A 21,473-nucleotide genomic window follows, 5' to 3' on the forward strand; every position below is an offset into this window, starting at 1 on the left:
TTTAAGAAGGGTTTGCATGCATTTTTCAATGTGAAAAGTACTTTATACTACAAATGATTTTATAGTGCTCAACGAGTTGTGGGCTTGGTGCTATCTGGAGGTCAGTGTCCTGCAGCACTGGTGATGAATCAGACTGTGACTTAGCTACTAGGCCAGTGCCAGCGCGCCGATGCTACCTTCGTCCCTGTTCTGCATGGAAAATTGGAGAGTGGAGTAAAGTAAGTCTGCATGCATGCAGCCAAACATTATGAATTCAATGAATTTCCATTGAATGAAATCACAATGGGAGTTGCTACTCCTGACTTCTCTTTTGGCAGTGCACAAAGAATTGTGGTGTAGGAGTGAAGGTCAGAGAGATTCATTGTTATGACACACGAGATCAGAGGTTGCTGAGGCCATTTCATTGCCAGGCCACCTCCCCTAGACCTCCTGTCCGAATTCCTTGTAACATCCACAACTGTTTAGAGTGGTACACATCTTCTTGGGGGCAGGTAAAGAGATTTAGCATTCAGAAGCTTCACTTTTCTCTCCTCAGCTCTTTATGTCCGTTTCTTGATCTTCACGCTACTCTCTTCAGCTCTATGTGTCTGATTCTAACACCATATATGCCCACAGTGTTCAGAGCTGTGTGGAGGTGGGGAGCAGCAGAGGCTGGTCACTTGCCCTGAAACTGGGAAATGTGATGATGACCTACAACCCAACAACATTCAGTCTTGCAATGTCCATCCATGCCACCAGTGGATTACTGGATCCTGGGGTCAGGTAAGTAACATAAAACTTGAGGAAATGTTTGGTTTGATTTTAAGTAAGCCAGCTTAACTATGTATCACGATACAAAACCATGCATGTAAATGCATGAATAAAATAACCCACAGAATCAGAATAAGAGGAACATAATGTGCTGGATTCGGCTTAGAATCTGAGAATTTTATTTATAAAGCTAAATTATCAGCGTTGTCTTACATCCTTTTTTTCCCGGGGAAAAAAAGCACTGAAAATGTCTTATGTTCTTTTAATGTTGACGATTGTGTTTAAAGAGTTCAACTTTTCATTATTCAAGTTAATTTGAATGGACATTTTGTAAGTACAACTGCATAGTTTTTTCTTTCATATTTTACTGTACAAAAAAAAAAAAAGTTGTCCATATAATCAGGGACACTGAAAAACAGGCTGTAATTTAAGTAATCTTTCACCCTGCCCAATTAAGATCTGGCTCATACACAAGAACATCTGTTTGGTTATGCAAGCACAGCACAGTGAGTGAAATCTGCACCATAAAACTAGAGAATAAGTAACTGCAGACAGACCTCATTGCTTCTCATGATTTTAATGTATAAAAGTGATTAAAAGTGAAAATATTTGAGAATATAAGACGACTCGCACAATCCCTTACAATACTACCCCACACTTTGAGAACCACTGTGCTTCACAAATCCCCCACCCACAAGAACTTTGGTCAGTATATTTTACTTTTATTAGATGGAATCAAAACAACAAAACATTGGAAAGCAAAACTTTTTTTTGGCAATTTCTGAAAATGGTAACATCCCAAATGGTGGAAGAAAATGACAGAAGATTGATTCATTTGTAATTATCTCTCATTCGGTTTTTCATTCTAGATATTCAAAGATAAAGTGATTTAATGGATTATTCACAGTGTGTGTGTGCAGAATGTCAGACCTGCATGTAGGAAGTAACATAATTGGACAATCAGTGAAGTCAAATCACAGTGTGCTCATATAAACTCACAATGTTCATCCTGCAATTAAGTTGCTGATGTGGTCTACCCCTTTGGGTACATCAGCATCTGAACCTGCCTTTGATACAGAGAGCCTCTTCTATACACCACCTCCATACCAGTGCTGTCAAATCATGTGGAAATCATGTTAAATGCACATGTGGACCGGAGTATGTAAAGTTGTGTAAACCACCTCGCAAAACCTATAATGTGGTCTCCTTATTCCTTAAGCAGTTCTTAGTGTTGTTTTTGCAAAATAAGGCTGGTTTGTTAGTAGGATTCCTATGATGAGATATAAAAGTCCTTCAAACCTTGGGTGGGCATTGGTCATGTAAAACTTTTAAAAGCTTTTGAATTAGGAAACCTGGGCTAACATTGCTATGTTTACATGCACCCAAATAATGAATTCATAATCGGACTGATGTCTCAGTTTATACCAAAAACCCCCCAAAATACCCCAATCAGTCTGACTGAACTCAGTCTGAATGGAATTGATCGAACTGAAATCTAATTAACAGGAAAAAATTAAGCATGTAAAAACTTAATTCCAACTATTTTCTCTTACAGATTCAAAAACATGAACAGAAAAAAAATCAGATCGAGTCAAAGTGGAGGGAAAAAGATAAAATTTTAGATAAATGTTAGGATATGACTCCTTTCAAGACGGTCCTCGGTTGTCAAAGCATTGCAATAGGTCGTTGATCGTACTGGGTGTTTAACGGTGTTGTCTATTGTATATTTGCAGTGTTCGGTGTCCTGTGGAGGTGGTGTTCAGCGTAGACTGGTGAAATGCGTCAACACTAAGGCCGAGCTCGAGGATGAAAATGAGCATGTTGATTGTGATCACGAACCTCGACCAAAAAACACAAAGAAGTGTAACATTCATGACTGTGACAGCGCCCCCTCTGGTAAGTGGAGCTTTGTGAGCTAGAGACAATGAATGCATACTGTATATAGACGGTTAAAATGAGGTTGCCTTATAAAATTAGCATGAATGAGGTTGAATTCAAATGTGATTTTAAGGTAATAAAATTTTAAATCAATTAAACTGAAAGAACTTAAGGTACAGACACCATGAAGAGTTTAAAGGGGTTGTGCAAGACAGAAATATTGCCCCCCTTCTTCCAGATGAAGTAGTAACATTTAACATTTATAGTATTTCAAGTAACTTTGTTGTAAAAAAAAAAAAAAAAGTTATCACAGTTTTTGACCCATGTTATCTTGTATTATAATAAATAAGCGTACACAACAAAATTATAAACCAGTGAATTTTACAATTCTCAATTCCAATTTCAATACCACAGGAAAAACTACTAGCCTAACAAATAAATAAAGTTCAAATATTATTAAAGACAAGTGAACAGTCAGTAATTAAGAGCAAATTAACAAATTACAAGCAATAGCACAAATAAATAAATAGAACAAATATACAGATAAAGTTAAAGATGGTTTGGGTTTTTAGATTTGTAGGTGTTCAAGTACAAAAATAAAATGTAAAATAACATTGCATATTCCTCAATGTATAAATAAAATATAGATTAATCGTAATCAGTTATTCAGTCAAGAGCAGTGAGTGATTTTCTCTTTTTTATTTACTTATATTTATTGGAATAACATTAAGGACACCGACAGCAGCTTGTAAATTAGGCGAGGTCACATTAAACAACTCATAGGTCTAAAATGACACACATTTGATTTCTTTCTCAAATGTTTGTGTTCATGTAAGACATAGCCGACTGTTTTTGAGGATACTTGCCAAGATGGGTATTTTGACATACTTTTGTATTCCACACTGTCGGGAGTCACTTCAAAGATTATAAATCGTTAGTTCTTTGGTCACTTGTTGAACATGACAGAAATTTGCAGAAGGTAGTTAGGGGAGAGGCAGGGGTGTTGTTTTACAGTGTATTATACGGTGGCCGACAGAGCTCAACGCGCTGCAACTTCAGAAAACACATGCAAATAGAAAAAGCACCAGCAAATCAAGAAAACATCATCAGTTTGACAGCAGGTGCTGCAAATGCTCACAACACAACCAAATAAAGATTTTTATTTGCAGCGCGTTTCTTTGGTTGTGTTGTGAGTATTTGTAGCGCATGTGTTGTCAAATTGATGAAGTTGTTTTCTTAATTTGCAGGTGTATTACGGTGACAACTCTACAAGCTAAACTTAAGGGGTCGTAATGTAAATACTTAAAAACTTTGCTCTCTTTCTCCTCATCAAATTTGCTCAGATCATCTTTAGACCATGCTGGCAAAAAGTTATGGAACTCAAGTTGATTAGCCAAACCGTTCTCAAATAACACATGAACGGATTCAATGAAGAGCACGCAAAAATTAACGTGAGGCAATATCTCCACAACAGTTTGGTGTATTGAGACCAAACTTGGTGTTTGTTATAATAACCATGACCTGAAACTACCTGCACAGTTTTGGCGTAGCACCACCTAGTGATGTATGTCTCGAGACCGGTCTCGAGACCACTTTTACGTGGTCTCGGTCTTGTCACGGCCTTGACGGTCTTTGGTCTTGGTCTTGTCTTGGTCTCGGACCTCTCGGTCTTGTCAAGTCTCGCTGTCTTAGACCGTCATAGTGGTCGGGGATTTAGCAGTACTACACGCCAGTGATGCGCGGGTTGATCCAAAATGAGCGGGTGCCCGCGGTCACCCGCGGTTACGAGTCATCCAAAAATATTTTTAATGATATTCGGGTCGCGGTCGGTCGGGTCGTTTGAAATAAAGATGCCAATTAAACCTTTGTAATTTATATAGTTCTAGTATTTATATTCAACTAACTGTTGAATAAATGCTGACGCGGGACAAAATTCCCGATTTCCCAACACGTTGAACTGAGCAATGCCATTGTATAATTTTAATAGGTTACTTTTAAGCGCATATAGCTCAGTAATGTCAGTTTTATGTATTCTCTGAGAGGGGGTGGGATTTTTGTTGGGAAAGGGGGGAGAGCCGCACACTTCGATTAGACTGGATAAACACATGCAGCATCTTAATTAAGAAAATGAAACGAAATAAATGAATAAATCAAGCCTATATTACATAACACTAGCCTATATCAGCATTCAGAAAAATAACAGTTTGCGCTACTAAGGGCTTTCACACTTTTCCAAAAGCCGTTTTCTCATGTTTCTTCTTTCAATACTAAATCAAAAAACGAATGGACGAATGATATACGGATTGGGTTGTTTATTTACCCGCGCATCACTGCTACACACTCAAAAAAAAAAAAAACTACACGCTCTAGAATCTTTGGTATCCACGACAACACAACGTTTGATAATGCAACATTAATATTTTGCGCCCTTCAAATCAAATGCAACCAATCACATGCATGTATTTATTTATTTTATTTTATTTTTTTTGCGACAGCCATTGACATTGACATATGACATTGACTGTCAAACATTAGGCCTAATCCAAGTTTATAATTGTGTATCTTTAATTTGATGTTACAATTTCATCTACACATTAAGTATAATTTCAATTGGTTACATATTTCTCATTCTTTAGACAGTTGTTGGAGGAGCAAGATGGTGTTGGGGGTGTTTGATGTTTTGTCAGATGAACCAGTCAGTACCAGTAATGTCAGTCCTCAACAGTATACAAAAGTTAAGGGAGTCTCAATCCTCTAATAGTGCAGTAACAGCCGTCATACAATTGCTACACATAGTTGATCTCACCCAGTCTGAAAAAACATTTACAGTGAGCTCAGTCACACACATGACATGGTCTGTCTCTGTATTGCTCTGCCTGTAGTTGAAGTAATACCGTCTAATATGTATTGAATGTAAACCCTAGTATGCTGCTGTTCATACAAGTTATTGCGTAGCTTAAACACTAGTCTGTTTTTTTTCTCCGGTCTCGACTTGGTATCGGTCTTGGTCTCGACTTGGTCTTGGTCTTGACATGGTCTGTCTTGGTCTTGGTCTTGGTCTTGTCTTGGTCTCGATACCTTCTGGTCTTGGTAGTGTCTTGGTCTCGGTTTAGGCGGTCTTGACTACAAGTCTAGCACCACCTGGCGGTTAGGAGAGATGAAAAATGGCTTCTGAATGGTTTGGCCAAAAATGACAAAACTTGTCTCTTTAGGTTTGGCGCAACATGGCGAGTCAAATCATTTCCAATCATGTCAGCCAGTTTGAATTTTGTCGTAAAATGCTATATTTTATGAACGTATCAGTGAATTGTTATGAAACTCGGTATGTATCTTCGGCACCATGTTCTGAAAATACTGAAAAAGTGCCACCTTGCGGTCAAAACATAATGAAATTACCAAAAATGCCTTATAACTTTTGTGTTTATTAGCCTATTGTAATTAAACTGGTCTCAATATATTCTTTGGGTCATACTGAGATCATGAATACTAATTATGCCATAGTCTGCCAAACTTCCTGTCTGCCATTTTTAATTCATGTTGAAAACCTACTTTTTTAAACTCCTCCTAGACCGTTGGTCCATTTTTCACCAAATTTGACTCCGATCATTATCAGACCATGCTGGCTAAAAGTTAAGGATTACATGTCTGTATAAAAAAACAGTTATCATTTAATGCATAAACGAATTTGCTACAGTGATGCCAAACTACACATGAGGCTGTATCTCTGGAAAGCTCTGAAATATTGATACCAGACTTTGTCACCTTACACTGACCTTGCCACATCAATTTGGTAATAGCGCCACCTATTGGTCAAAAGTTATAAACCATTCACTAACCACTAATGATGAAATTTCCAAAAAATGCTAATACAGTAACTTTTGATTACATTAGCCTATTGTAATGAAACTGGTCTCAAAATATTCCTTGGGTCATGCTTAGACGACCATAGATACTAATTATGCCATTGTCTTCCAAACTTCTTGTCCACTATTTAGATTTTTATTAAAAAGCTACTTTTTCGAACTCCTCCTAGGTCATTTGTCTGATTTTCACCTAATTCGAATCAGATCATCTTCAGACTGTACTAACAAAAATATTTTGACAATACTGTTTTTGAATAACGCCACAACAACGTTGAAGCATAATGCCCAACTGTATCTGAGGCTGTATCTCTGCAAAGCTTTGAAATATTGACACCAAACTTTGTGTGCGCCATTGTCACCTCACACAGAAAATACCACATCGATTTTATAACAGTGTCACCATATTTGTCAAAAGTGACAACTAAAATTAAAATTCAAAATTTTGACTAAAATCATCCTAAAATTGTTGCAGTTGGTCTGATGCTCCATGCCATGCTTAGCTCCTTATTTTGCCTCTGCTGTGCTTGGCCTCTTAATTAATGCTTGCAGCTATATTTCACATTGAAATTTGGCCACATTGTAGAGATTAGTATTAAATGCGTTTATGAGTTCAAATTCCAGTGTTTAATATCCATGCAAACTAGCAGAAACAACCAGAATTGGAAAAATAATATAATAAAGAAAGAAAAATAACTTTTGAATAATGACATTTGTTGCAGATGCCACAGGACTACAGTGTTTCCACTCTTTGAGAAAATAAGCTTATGAATGGTTTAGTTAAACGTGTATTTTAAATTGTTTGTCTATTATTATTGTATATTACTTTTCACTAGGTGATTTTAACATTTAAAAAAAAACAAAAAAAAAAACATATACTCCATTTTGAGCTGCCATAGCCAAAAGGGATTTTTTTCTTCTGTGACTAGGACAAATCTTTGCACTCAGTATCCTTTGGTAAATATGGTGTGTGTTATTGTGAACTGCAATTACCTGGTAGTGTAACAATTTAAACTTATCTTACTTTAAGTCTTATTGTTACCAAAGGATTCTTTTTTGGGTAACCTTGTTTTAAACAGTTTACCAACCATCAATTCAATAAAGCATGTGCCAAACATAAGACTCTCAGAGATTCAATGCATGTATTAATAAACATATAAACTGCAAACAAACATTGTTCAACCCTACAGCACAATGAACAGCACATTGGAAGGTAAATAAGTAAATTGAGTCCAAAAGACAAACTCTGATATAAGTCCACGAGTATAAAGGCACAGATATCCAAATATCATCCATCAGAGTCCACAACAAAGAAGCAGTCCAAAAAAGCAATAATCCCAGCAAAAAAACTCTATCAGTCTCACCCACGTTATCTTCTCAGGGATTCCTGGATCCCACCTGCAATGCTCCAGGAAAAACGGGAAAATCCACAAACGATCCGAGACAGAGAAAACGTTCTTGTTCACTGAAAATAGGCCTCAACCCCCCAATTCAGGTAATCCTCTGGCCAATGGCCATATATATGATAAATCCATGGCACTGACACTAGTGAGAGCAAGGCATTTCCCAGCACCTTTATTTGCCAGCCTCTCAAAGCATGCCCCAGTCCAACCATGTGCCATTACCTAAAACAAAATAGCCACCAGTTCCTACTTCCTTAAATAGTGGCCTTTTTCAATAAGAGTCCCTCATATTCCAACTCAAAACAGTATACAAATATAAATAACCATAACAAAAATATAAACAAACAATTGTCACTGCATTATTAGCAATGTTTGAAATAATTAGAATATTTGAAATGAACACAGTTTCTCTGTTTTGTGGCCGTGTCACAGTAGCATGAATAATAATGTCATTTTATAGGTTTAAAGAAATTGCCTTCCATTTATCAGCAATCATACTAAGAGAGAGAGAGGGAGAAAAAAATAATTTTTTACTCTGTGTTTGCTATTGAAATTCCATAAAGTGCTGCACCTTTAGATTGGTTTGGCTTGATTATTGCTGGTTGCTGAGGATTGTGCCATTTACGGATGTCTGAATCCCCCTTCATTGCTGCTCTTTTGTCATGGGTCACTGGGGATAGAATAAACCTGTGTGTGCAGTCCAACACCAGACAGTGATTATTCTGATATATAAAGAGAATGACACCCAATACAGGTCTTTCATCTGAAACAAGAGTTTCACATGAACCAGAGTTATAGTCTCAGGCAAAATAATACGATTTAAAAAAGATGTAAAAAAAGAAGATAAAAAATTATAGCTTAAAGAATCTTAGTTTAAAATTGAACATTAAAAATGACATTTACAGCCCATTCTACTTATGTACTGTAATGAGACAGAATACAGTGAAGTAGAATATATCTGAAACAGAATGAAAGAGAACAGAATTTACTTTAAACCTACAAGCGTTGTTGAGTTTTCAGTCAAATTTACAAGAGTCATATATTATTTTCAAGCAAGAAAATGCCCCCTCCCTTAACCTTTACTCCTCCTTAGTCCTGTGAAGAATTCCAGCCACTTCTTTTTTTCTTCAGGTAATGCAGCTCACCTGGCTCACAGCCTTTAATTACCATTATCATCACTTTGAAATGTACCGCTAGGCCTGTCATGTGCTAGTCCTGAGAAAATTGCTTTAGCTCAGTCTGCTAATTAAAATGTGATTCATGATGAGCGGTTTGGTGGTGCATGTGTTTAATTCCTTACTTTTTAAAAGAAATTATCCAAGAAATCCACCCACGTTTAATTCGTTTTGGGAAATGTTTGCTTATAATTATTTTACCCTGGTGGAGTTCACTAAAGGGTAATAATAAAGACACTTCATTATTATTAGCTGGGGTGCAATGATTTTATTTCTAAAAAAATAAGTATGCCACCATGTTATGTGCAAACTTTTTCTAGGTGAAAAACCTAAACTTTTGATATATTATTCATTTTAACCCATACACACTTCAGAGCATGTGTAATGTTCTGTGTCAGACCTTGCATTTTACCATTCATAGTGTGTAGAATTTCATAATTTGTTCAGTTTCTCGGCAGTATCATTTTCTAAGATTTTTTTTTTTTCAGTAGCTATGTTTCCATCCAAAGCTGTGAATTTAACTTATGCACAAAATTGGAATATGGCATAAAACATTTGCAAATAAAGCACCGTTTCCATTCAACAAAATCGTCACTTCCTGATAAACTGGCACTAAATATCGCTAAGAAGAGTAGGAGAAGCCACTGAATATAATAATTTTCATGTATAATAAATTACTCGCGCCTCAGAGAGAATAGACAAAACACAATAAATGTGGTCATTGCTTTTGGAGGCGAAAGCCTGCTGTTTGTTAACACAGCTGTGTAGAGGAGCATCTCGCTGCAGCCCACAAGATCCAGGGGGCGTGGTGGGATCCAGATCCAACTCCTCCCACCTTACGTTTACCTACCCATCTCCACCCCCTGATCCTTAAACCCACCCCATCTCCACACTTAAACCTACCAATCTCCACCCCTAAACCTACCAATCTCCACCCCCTAGATGTGGATCCAACCACGCCCCCTGGATCTTGTGGACTGCAACGAGCCCTACTTGGCCGTGTAAGACAATTCTGAGAGGCAATACAGAAATACTTTGACGACATTGCTCAGACATTTCAGAATGACCGTAACAACATTTCAGATGCTATGCAACGAGATCAGTTCTCTGGTTAGTCAAGTTATGCTGTCTCATCGCACAAAGTCACGTGACTTTTTTGATGTGCAAAAGATGGAAAGACATTAGCCAAATAAATTTGTTTTTTGACAAATAAAGCCAAAAACCATCTCAAGCAAGTGTAAAAACGTTTTTTTTGCAAATTAGTTTCCATAATTTCTGATGCAATACTTCAAAATGCGCATAAAAACAGGGTGATAGAAATATAGCTAGTGATCCAATTATTGATAATAAGAAAAGAAATGGTCAACTGAGGCACATACCTTTCCACCTAGTATTAAAGGGGTCATGAACTGCCTTTGTTTTTTATTTTGTACTCTAGAGTCCACTTATGTTGTTATCAAGATGTTTAAATAAAAAACATCATAATTTAGAAGTAATAGGCTATTTTCTGTCCTGTTTTTAACCCCCTTCATCAGAACGCTCTGTTTGAATAGGCATGTCAGAGTGTAGACTCGGAAGTAAAAACCCTCTGCTATGATTTGCTAATAGTTGTGTATGTTTGACAGCGTACATTCCTCATAGATAGACGCTGCTGTGATTTAGGTCAGTCTTTATTGTTTGGTTTCTGCTGTGCTTTTGTCTCTCTTATAAACACTGCATGCATGAATCGGTGGGCGGGGCTAAGCAGGCAGCGATGAGCTTTTTCTGCAGAGGCGGTGCTTATCAACATTATTACATCATAGAGTAATACATTCCAAAAGCTGACATTTTGGCAGATTGCCTTCACTATAAGCTGTTTTTAGATTAACGACAAAGTTTTAAGTTCTGAAACTTACAATATTTTTTATAGTACAATTTCCATAGGATTTGTTTATAGTACAATATAGTAAGTATAGTATGTCAAACGATCAAGAGAATTTTGGTTTCTCAGTTCATGACCACTTTAGGACCTAGGTGACATCTCACTGTCTTTTACAGCCAGGTGTATTATTCCACCTGTCACAAAGACAGTTGGATAGGTGTGTTCTTGACTAATATATTTTAGTCATGAAGCTACTTAACAAGAGCTATACCATGTAACAGGTGTAAACTATTTCTACACCCATACACCGAATACAGCGCACAAAAAATGGCAAGAACTGACTACTATTGGTTATGCTAGGCTACCTCATCTTCACTTTGTCCTCATTATTTAATCATTTTGGTTGGTTGACACTGGGTTTAATCCAGGCTCCTGGCTTTTCACAGTCAATACTTGACATCAACAGTATTCTGCAGAGGCTCTCATTTATTAGCAGCACTTTGTTTCAGTTTGTTTGGTGGTGCTGAATTGTGAATTAATCAGCTACTTGATCAACTGCCAAAAACCTGGTTCTTTTGGCTCAGACTGTCATAGTGTCAGCTGGAGTGTCTCACAGTCTTTTGTGACACTAAGGGAAGTTTCACTGATTTTCCATCCTGGGTGCTTTCTGATTAAGAATTGGTTTCTGAGTATGGACTTTCCCACTCCAGATTTGTAAATCATGACATCCCAAAGGGCTATTAATAGTATTGTTTTTTCCTTTGGCCTCAGATAATAACCTCTTTTGGCAAGGCATGCTGCAGCTCAAATCCTGTCACTCCTGACAGTGTTTTGGATGTTGAGAGAGGTCTTGCGTAACTGTTTGGAATGAATTATTTTGGCGTTGTCCAAATAGATCACAAGTGGATTTTCATGCCACTTCAACTGAAGTCAGCTGTTACCTACTAGCTAAGTTTAATTCTGTGGTATAACAAATTAACCCTGTGTTGCTGTACATCTTAAAGCATTGTGATAACACACAGTAAGCAGTATGCTAAACAAATGTAAATGTACAGTATTTCTCAAAGGCTCAATGTTTCAATGTGTTTCCATGAAGTCCCCAAATATTTCCCAGTGTTCCCAGATTTATTCCCACAACTTCTCAGAAAAAATATAATAAATGAGACAATTGTTGACATACAGCGATAGTATAAAGCTCTAAAATTAATGTGTAAAGCATGGTTTTGATTGTTTTTTCCTGGAAGAATTTTATAGAGAAAGTTTGAGTTCATACTGAAATACATGATGTATGCTTTCTGTTAAATCTCATTGACATTAAAGTTTTGTGTTTTTTGTTTCTTTCCTATAAGTTGTTCTGTCTATATATGAGCATTTTAACACCCAAGTTTTAAGGTGATAGGTAATGCCAGACAAAAATAAAAATAGTTTCAGCAGCAGAATAAATTATTAATATTTTGATGGACGATTGGAAAGGCATGCATATTTTCCTATGAATTAACCTAATAACATTGAGGATCTTATATTTAAGTAAATAAACCAATTGTTAGTTCATGTTATGTTCATGTCCAAGGTTGGGGAAAATCCCTGACTGAAAAATTGTGTGTTTAGTTGCCATGAGAACAGAGGTTTCATTGCCTACTGCTGCTCATTTGGTTTGAGTACTGAATGAGTGACCAAAAATAAACACAAACTACATTTCCTGTATCACTTAGGCTCCTCAACATTGTTTAAAACCGCTCTTACAGGATGTTGGGGAGGTGGGGTGAGTTCAGACCGGTTTAATGAGCCCTCTCCCGGCCGAAGGCCACTGTGTGTCACGGGATTTGGTCTGCTGCTCTGTCTGGAATAAATCATGTAAATACAGGAAGCGTGCATGTGTGTACGTGTTTATGATTGAATGTGCAAGTCTTTCATTATCTCTCATACACTGTGCTTTTAATTATTATTATTATTATTTAATTATTGAGTTGTAATTAGAGGTTAGTGTTCATTCAAGTCAAGTCAAGTCACCTTTATTTATATAGCGCTTTTAACAATGTAAATTGTGTCAAAGCAACTGCACAATATCAAAAAAAGGAAAATAGTGTCCATTCATGCTTATGAATACTTAACAACACTCTGATTATACCTGAAAAAATCATTAAAAGCCATAATGTTTATATCGATACTGAATTATGTTTAAACTTTCTGTTCATCAAGGGAAAAAATATATAATGGTTTTCACAAAATTTAATATTTCAACACTGATAATTATAAGAGGAATAACTTTATTCTCTGCTGAATGTTTAGGTTTGCCATCACAGAAATAAATTACATAATTTTAAAGTCTATAAACAGTCATTTTAAATTGAAATACTATCTTACAATATGACAATTTTTATTTATTTTATTTTTATTGTATTTTTAATGAAATACATGCAGTCTTGATGAGCATAACAAATTTTGTGACTTTCAAAATTTGTTCCTAAGGAAAATTAGTATTTTAGTATACTGGGGAAAAGGGGGGGGGGGCAAGTATGGTGGCCCATACTCGGAATTTGTGCTCTGCATTTAACCCATCCACCCACAGTAGTGAACATACACCCGGAGCAGTGGGCAGCCAATGCTGCGGCGCCCAGGGAGCAGTTGGGGGTTCGGTGCCTTGCTCAAGGGTCTCACCTCAGTCGTGGTATTGAGGGTGGAGAGAGTGTTGGTTATTCACTCCCCCACCTACAATCCCTGCTGGACCTGAGAACCCACGACCTTCAGGTTACAAGTCCAACTCTCTATCCAGTAGGCCATGACTGCCCCTTACTGCTTATATTATTAGAAAATTAACAATAGCGATCGCAGTGTTAAAGTAAATGATTGACAATTATGATCATTATTTTTATCATAATTATGCATCCCTAAACATTTTTAATCCTGTCCAATAACTTTGCACATGTGATGTAATATTTAAGAACTACTGTATAGGACCCCATACATTTTAACTGATTGGATAGCTATTTAGTCATGAAAAGACAATTTGAAAATGCCCTCCAAATATAAATTATAAATGCACATTTGCTTCTGGTGACTTGGGCCACATCTATAATCATAACTCACCCAAAGCAGAATTGCATCATCATACAGTAGTTTGGGAGCACCAAAAAAAAAAGGTACACAACAGCTATTGCCTTCTCTAAAGTAATCATCAAAACAATTTTAGCTGCCTCCTATTTGGAGTTTTTTTTTTAGCCATGCCAAGTGCAGCCAAATTTCACTGCCTAGCTAGCATTTGCATCTTTACAGCAAAAACCTCATTGTATATTTGCATACATTTATGAGGCTAGGCGTAATAGGGTGATGTACATCCAATGAGATTGCAATTTCATCGATCAAGATACTTAATGTACAATGAAGTGACTCATAAAATTAAGCATCATTAGGCCCTAATTCATCCTCTTTTTGTAATAAAACATTACTGTTCTTTCTAGTTAATGGTCAGTCCATTCATTCTCTGATTTTTAGTAGCAGCTTCACATGGCACTGGCACTCACATTTATTGTCAATATGGTAAGTGTGCTGTGAATCACACATAACCAGTGACTGAATGAACTCTGGGTCATGGATGAGCAGACTGTGCACTATGTGGTGTTGTGGGCTTTAACTTTCTTTGAGCTGACAGGACATGACAGCTTTCACAGGCTGGTAATGAGGTGTTTGTGAGCAGAGAAAAAGCAAAAACTAGGACATGTAGTGAAAATGCTTTGCATGTATATTAAAACCTAATCTTTTATTTTACTGCACAATCAACTATTTATGAACTGCTTCACGTGAGATGCAGAATATGCACTGAATTACACACCGAAGGTATTACAGGCACAAAATGATTGCATGCTTATAATAGGCCTAAATGTTCTTTTCTGAAGCAGCTGGTGAATTCTGTAGAGCTCCGAAAAATTAAAGATAAAAAAACTAAACTGCTTTCACGGTCCTAGTCTACTGTGAAAAAAATGGTGTAGAAACAGTTTGGTAACACTTTCTATGAAGCTTGTATTTGAAATGCATTTTGAGGGTATTCTTAATTCATGCATAATGCTTTATAAACAACCTTAAGATATGTTGCATCATTGATAAATAATCATTACAATACATTATAATAATTACCTATTTGTGGTTATAACTTTTAAGAGCATGATGCATTATAACTCCAGATGAAGCCTGCATTTATAATGCATCATAAAGGTATTCTTAATGCATGCACAATGCCTTATAAAAAAACAAGTGTGTTATAACCCATTCAAGATATTAAATGGCTGTTTAAAAGCAGACTTGATGACACTTCAAGGTTCCATTTGTTAACTCACAATGAACAATACATTTGTTACAGTATTTATTGTTAACATTCGTTAATAAAAATGCAGCTGTTCATTGTTAGTTCATGTTAACAAATGGAACCTTATTGTAAAGTGTTACCGACTTTTGTTACTTTACTTAAAGCAGACAAAGAATAATTTTTTTAAAATCCATTATGTGCATAGGAGCAAGCTTTCAGTGTGTGTTTTGTGAGAAGTCTATGTTGTTTATACATGAGGCTTTTGGAGATTTCTGATAAAGTAGAAAAGTAGTTGGGACATGGTTCACACAGCATCACTCGTCCCACTACGTGCCTGTGAACAGAGTGGCAGTGTGGGAAGGAAAGGGTCTATTGGGGTTTTGGTGAGGGGGTGCAGTGTGTGATCCCACTGCAGCTGGGGCCCCTGACCCCACTGATGTCAACACGCTGTGTGATCTAGCAGCATGAGGAGATGGTGTCGTGCTAAGACGTGAATGACTCCTTCTGTTAGAACTCAATCCAGTGGAAATGCCCTGAAAATTCATTTAGTAGGGCTGTCTGCAACACTTTGCTTCCTTCTTTGTTTTTGGTCTTTGCTTTAAGGGCTTTTGGTCTTATCAGTATTTCAGACAAGGCTAAATATGAGGCATTTAGAGTGTACTTTTAATCAGCCTTTTAATGGCACACATGATGTCTTGTAAATGGTATTCACAGAGAAAATATTTCTCGTCTTGCTGAATGCTTTAAAAGCATGCCCAACAAAGGTAAAACTAGTACACCAGAGATATTTTGTGGCAAAATATGACATTTTTATATTCCAAGCAATATTTAATCTTTTATATTTTGAATAATTTCTAATTTCAAATATTTTTTTTTCATAAATAAAAATACAGGCTTACAAATAACTGCTGTTTTGAGACTTTGTGAGGTACAGACACTGTACATGATTTCTAGATCAATATAAAGAATTACCCCGGTGGTTTTCTTCACAGACTCTTAGCATAGCAGGACAATTCAAAATAGGACTGAGGTTCATTTCAGGACTTGCAGTTGGAGTCCTTGTAATGGAAAGGCTTGAATAACAGGAGTGAATTCATAATGTGTAAAGGATTTGTCAGTGTGCTGGACCTCCAGTGCTCAAGGGATCCAAATCCAGCAGCATGCCTCGTCCCATCTTACGTACAAAAAAATGGTTATTGTTGCTGCATGAGTGTTTCTAAGACAACAGCTGAGGGAATGATGGGAAATTTGACATATTTCTCTCTTCTGACCAATGTAATCAATCTCTCATTTTTTTCCTCCTTTGAAAAGTCATATAAATGATATTGTGGATTTTTTCCTTTTGCTGTTGGGTCAAATGGGAAAGCAAAAATTATATTTGTTGTAGTTTCTGTTAACCATTGATGTTGTTAACTAATGATGACTTCCATCAACCCTTGAACCCTGGAAGTGAGAAAAGGATCCTTATTGAAAATGCATGTTTTATGGTATATATGTAGTCAACTTGATTTTATTTCAGGCATTCACGGCAGTGTGATTTGTTATCACTGAGGTGCCTGTGTTGCTGTAACGTGTCGCCTGGCTTGAGGGCAAATGTGTGAACGCACTAGTGCATGTATCTCGCGTAGGTGGTGAAGCAGTCTCACCCCTCTAGAGCTGTCCTAACTGCAGTGTCGCTCATGTTTGTTCTCTGTCTGTGTTTTTCAGGTCAGTTGTGTTTACGGGACCATTTGACATTACGCTTCTGTCAGACCCTCCAGTGGCTTGGGCGATGTCAAGTGCCTTCAGTCCGTGCAAAGTGCTGCAAGACCTGCGGGCTCCCATCACGGGGTAATGATCGCATTGCAAGTCGCTGAGATGCAGGGGGATTGCAGAATGAATGTTGTAAGCCAGGGAACAAAAGATTACACAAATACTCAAAGCAGCTATGGACCAATCCATTGTTGGACAGACTGGTCTGGTCAAGCTGTTGCCATTGACCAACAGTTCATCAGGGAGCTACTTTATCCTTACATCCTTTAACACATAGAGTAAGAGGTGCTTATTTCCACCCATCATCTCAGATAAGTGGTAGCAAAACAGGTAAAGTGGACCATCTTGCCATCTCACTATAGACTAATGCAGGCATGGTGTATTTTTAACATGTCGAGTTAGCATTTTAGCATTTCCGTTTCCATCGTCCTGAAGTCATAAGGCATAAATACATCAGTAAAACCCACTTGTGATTTTACTTCTACTTGTCTTAAAAAGGTTGGTTGCTAACTAGAGGCTAAATGGGACTGCATTAAATCACACCGAACAAAAAACTAATCTACTCACTAAACCGCTTTCAAAACCTTGTCATGTTTTTAATTGCGCTCTTGCAATCTGTTCTACTTTCAGGGATTTTTTTTAAAGAGTTGTCAGAAGCTCAGTGGTGATGCTGAAATCATGTGACTGCAAAGTAGTTTTTTTTTTTTTTTTTTGCCTACATAACTTTTTTTTTTCTGACAAAGACAGAACAAATCAAACTTTTATTGGTCACAGAGCTTATTTTCTGCAATTATATAAAAGCCAGTTAAAAAAATTCCTGTTGCTTTTTTCTCAAGGGAGATGATAATTTGCAGGTTGACCTACAAAAATCCATCAACAGTGCACTGACTACTATAGTAATTAAACATTCATTTCTGATTAACAATTGACGAAACACATATATTCATAATTTGTCTATTTTAATCTTTTTGAACTCTGCCAGGAATTTAGGACTGCAGTTCAACAGTTCAAGACAATTATTTTGTCGCAGTACCACATAATTGCAAGGTTGCAGATGTTTCTATTTATTGAAGCTGATGGCAGATCTGATGTAAAACCAGTAATGAAGTACCTGGTGCTACAACATAAACCGGTGCTAAAGGTAGCGAGCGCTAAGCTCCTCACTCAGTCTAGTGTTGGCTGGTACTTGAATTCTATACACACTATTTATAGTACCTTCATTTTATATGTCTGTATTACCCTTTGGATTAATAAACATATACACAGAATAATAGTTCAGTGTACCACTTTTCAAAATGTATACAACATAGAATAGCTTAATGTCTGCTTTCATAAAATATAAACATTTTTTTTTTTAATGCATTCATTGTATTCCTCTAGTGTATAATATGAGATACAACCGTTGGAGACATCAGTTAAAGAAAAACTGTCAAGATGTTACACTAAGTAAATGTTTAGTATGGTTGTTTTTGCCTTTTCTGTGCATTCAGTGTTGAGATGCGGTCACATCTGTGACATTTCTGCAAAGTTTCGTGGACAAAAATAATGTATGAAGCTTAGTTCACACAGAGGTCACTTTTAAACCATGCAGCTTTATGTTGGTCAACGCTGCGAATTTGCGTGATCACATGAGGAGATCTTACACCTGCAAAAAAAAAAAAAAAAAAAATTCCTGATCATGTGGAATCCTATTGAAATGACTGGATTTCACCCACAATAAAAAAAAAAAAAAAAAAAAAAAAACACACTAAACAACAGTAAATGTGAATACACCTTTAAGGCATAGTCATTAGCACTATGTCTTTGAAATTTCACAGACAAAAAAGGTCAGTTTTTATATCAATTGTAAACATATGAAGCACACACTAACACAAACATTACTTTCAAACCAAGCTTTCTCTTGGCTATATTTTTGGTCATCACAGCAACTTCAATGTACCAACTTAAAACCAAGTGAAATCCATTCAGGGAACAGTTTCACCTTCATGCGAAACTCCAGAATGTGCAGATTCCCATTTAAATGATAGCATATCTCCCACGAAATTAGCCAAATAACTGTACATGTGACTCCTTGAGTTGTAGCCTATGTTGTATAAACTGCTGCATATTCTCTCTACCTAAACCAAAACTAAATTATATGTTTTGTTTTATCACAGTTCAGGTATCATTTGGTTTTATGTGGGGAAAAAAAACTGATTCTCTCAAAAAAGGAAAGCTGGTAGCACATTTTCATTAAAAAGAATTTCTGCATGACACTTTACTTTCATCACTCGTTCATCCAAGGACCATGTGATGTAGCTGCAGTGTTCATCATTTCATGTTGTTTTGCTCTAATGATTCAGATGCGAGGCCTGCGCTGCATTACTAACAACTGATCAACAACAAACAGCAAATGCAACATATTTTGTTTGTGAAGTTGCACTGAGACATGTAATTCATTTGTAATAATGTTAATTTCATTAAATGTTTGTTTAGGCTTGTAATTCTGTGCTTAGCTGATGCTTCAGGACTGCCCAGTATGTAGACATGGGTAATACTTTCCAAATAAGATCCTTTTAGTTGACATTAGTAAATGCATGAATCAGCAATGGCCGATATATTTGTTACACTATTTATTAATCTTTGTTAATGTTATTTAACAAAAATACCACTGTTAATTGTTTGTTCATCTTAGCTCAGGTCCATTAAATAATAGTAACATATACAACTTTTGATTTTAATAAATGTTTAACATTAACTGAGATTACTAAATGCATTAGAAGGATTTGTCATTGTTATAATGTTAACAAATGAACCTTATTGTAAAGTGTTACCTAGATGTTTTCTGTTTTACATATAGGATTTTTTTTTAAAACATTGATTAATTTTGGGGAATGTGTCATTGTCATATTAAATATTATTCATATTGCACTTCTGTAACACCTTTATTTTTTGTACTTCTTTATTAAGTAGTTTGTTTTGTAAAGGAAATTATGTGGGTAACACACACACACACACACACACACACACACACAGAGACAAAAAAAAAATCCAATTGAAGATGTTGAATAATGTCTTTAGTCTTGAAGCTAGAAAACCAATAAATACAATTATTAGTCTAAAATAATCTCATTTTATGAGTCCGACTAAAGCTGTAAGTGTCTGTGATGCACTATGGCAAACTACAGCATTTCATCTCATTTTGGACTCTTTAAAGGTCATGTTGCTTAGCATTTGGACTTTCACTAATGTGAACTTTTACCAAATATCAAATGAAATCCATTATTTAAGCACTGAGTAGGCTATGATTTATGTGTAAGTATATAGTTTGAATATAAAAGAGTGAATTGTCATTTAATCTGTCCCTGGTCATTGTGAGTTACTTAAAAATCCAATTTAGGAAGAAAGGAATGGGATGTTTCAGGGTGCATGTTATCATCGGAGACCTCATCTGGCCTTTTACACAGCTATTGGTTAATAACTGCTGTACATGTTAACTCTGGCTGATGGCTGGACACACGGCAATAACTGTGAATGCTGTGTTTGCTTGTTTGTTTTCATATTGTTCAGTTATATCGTTTGATCGGTGCTTCAGTCCAACTAGCCCATTAAAACCTCTTCGGTCTAGATCTGATGGATGACAGTAACGACAGTAATTATGCATGTGATTCCATTCTCTTGTGCCCAAAGTAGCTTATGAAATGAAGAGGTCTAAGCACAAAGCTTTGATTCTTCATCATTAATAGGCTTGCCAAGAGTTCATGGATTTCCTTGCATCGAATGCCCTTTTAGTCTTCAAAAGAAACATTGAACTGCAGAAAACTATTTCGGAAAGAGAAACAGTGCCTCCCCATGGTTAAATAAACTACTTAAAGTAAACTAAGTAAACTACTCCACTAATCTTTGTTTTATTTACGTCAGAAAATGTACAGTGTAAATCTGAGTAACTATAAGGTTCATTTCATATTGGATTACCATTTCACCAACATTAATAGATTTACTGCCAATATAATGGATCAAATGACTCTTGTTCAAGAAATGTCCATTTTTTGTGTGGCAAAAGGAAATTACCGCTTCACTACATCATGCCTAACATTAGAAGGAGGTGCACCAATTACTAGAATCAACTGCAAATTGGCAGAACATCATTAAATCCTCACCTTATACTGTATAAACATAAATAAATTGTCCTTGCAGCAGTGAATTACATGGAGTCACCCTGCCAAGATCAAAAGAGCTGCTTAGAAGTCTGGGATTTAAGGGCATTTCCAAGCCATTTAAAATCCACCATTCCATTAATATCCTATTCCACCAAATTCATATAAGAGCAGAGCACAACATGCTTCAGGAGGTTTTGAAGAACCCCAGGGTGGCAACAAGGTGTCTACAAGCAGCTCTCGAGTACGAGTGTAAATTTCACAAAATTTCTCCTAGTCCATGTAAGAGACATTCCAGCACTTATAAACTGTAAGATGTCCCTCCAAAGGGCAAAGGGATGTACGTCATCTGTACAAG

At 36.5% G+C, this 21,473-nt stretch overlaps 1 protein-coding gene across 1 annotated transcript in view; it reads left to right on the forward strand.

Moving 5' to 3' along the window:
- LOC306847385 (A disintegrin and metalloproteinase with thrombospondin motifs 7-like) overlaps positions 1-18,694 on the forward strand; it is a 94,491-nt gene extending 75,797 nt beyond the window's left edge. The window contains exons 20-24 of the mRNA XM_079381311.1: positions 66-218; positions 318-491; positions 616-762; positions 2,484-2,646; positions 16,935-18,694. Coding sequence (XP_079237437.1) covers positions 66-218; positions 318-491; positions 616-762; positions 2,484-2,646; positions 16,935-17,083 — 786 coding nt within the window. The 3' untranslated portion in view covers positions 17,084-18,694. The remainder of the gene's footprint in view (positions 1-65; positions 219-317; positions 492-615; positions 763-2,483; positions 2,647-16,934) is intronic.
- The last annotated feature ends 2,779 nt before the right edge of the window (positions 18,695-21,473 follow it).

This window comes from Barbus barbus (assembly GCF_936440315.1).
Source record: "Barbus barbus genome assembly, chromosome: 1".
Classification (NCBI taxonomy): domain Eukaryota; kingdom Metazoa; phylum Chordata; class Actinopteri; order Cypriniformes; family Cyprinidae; genus Barbus; species Barbus barbus.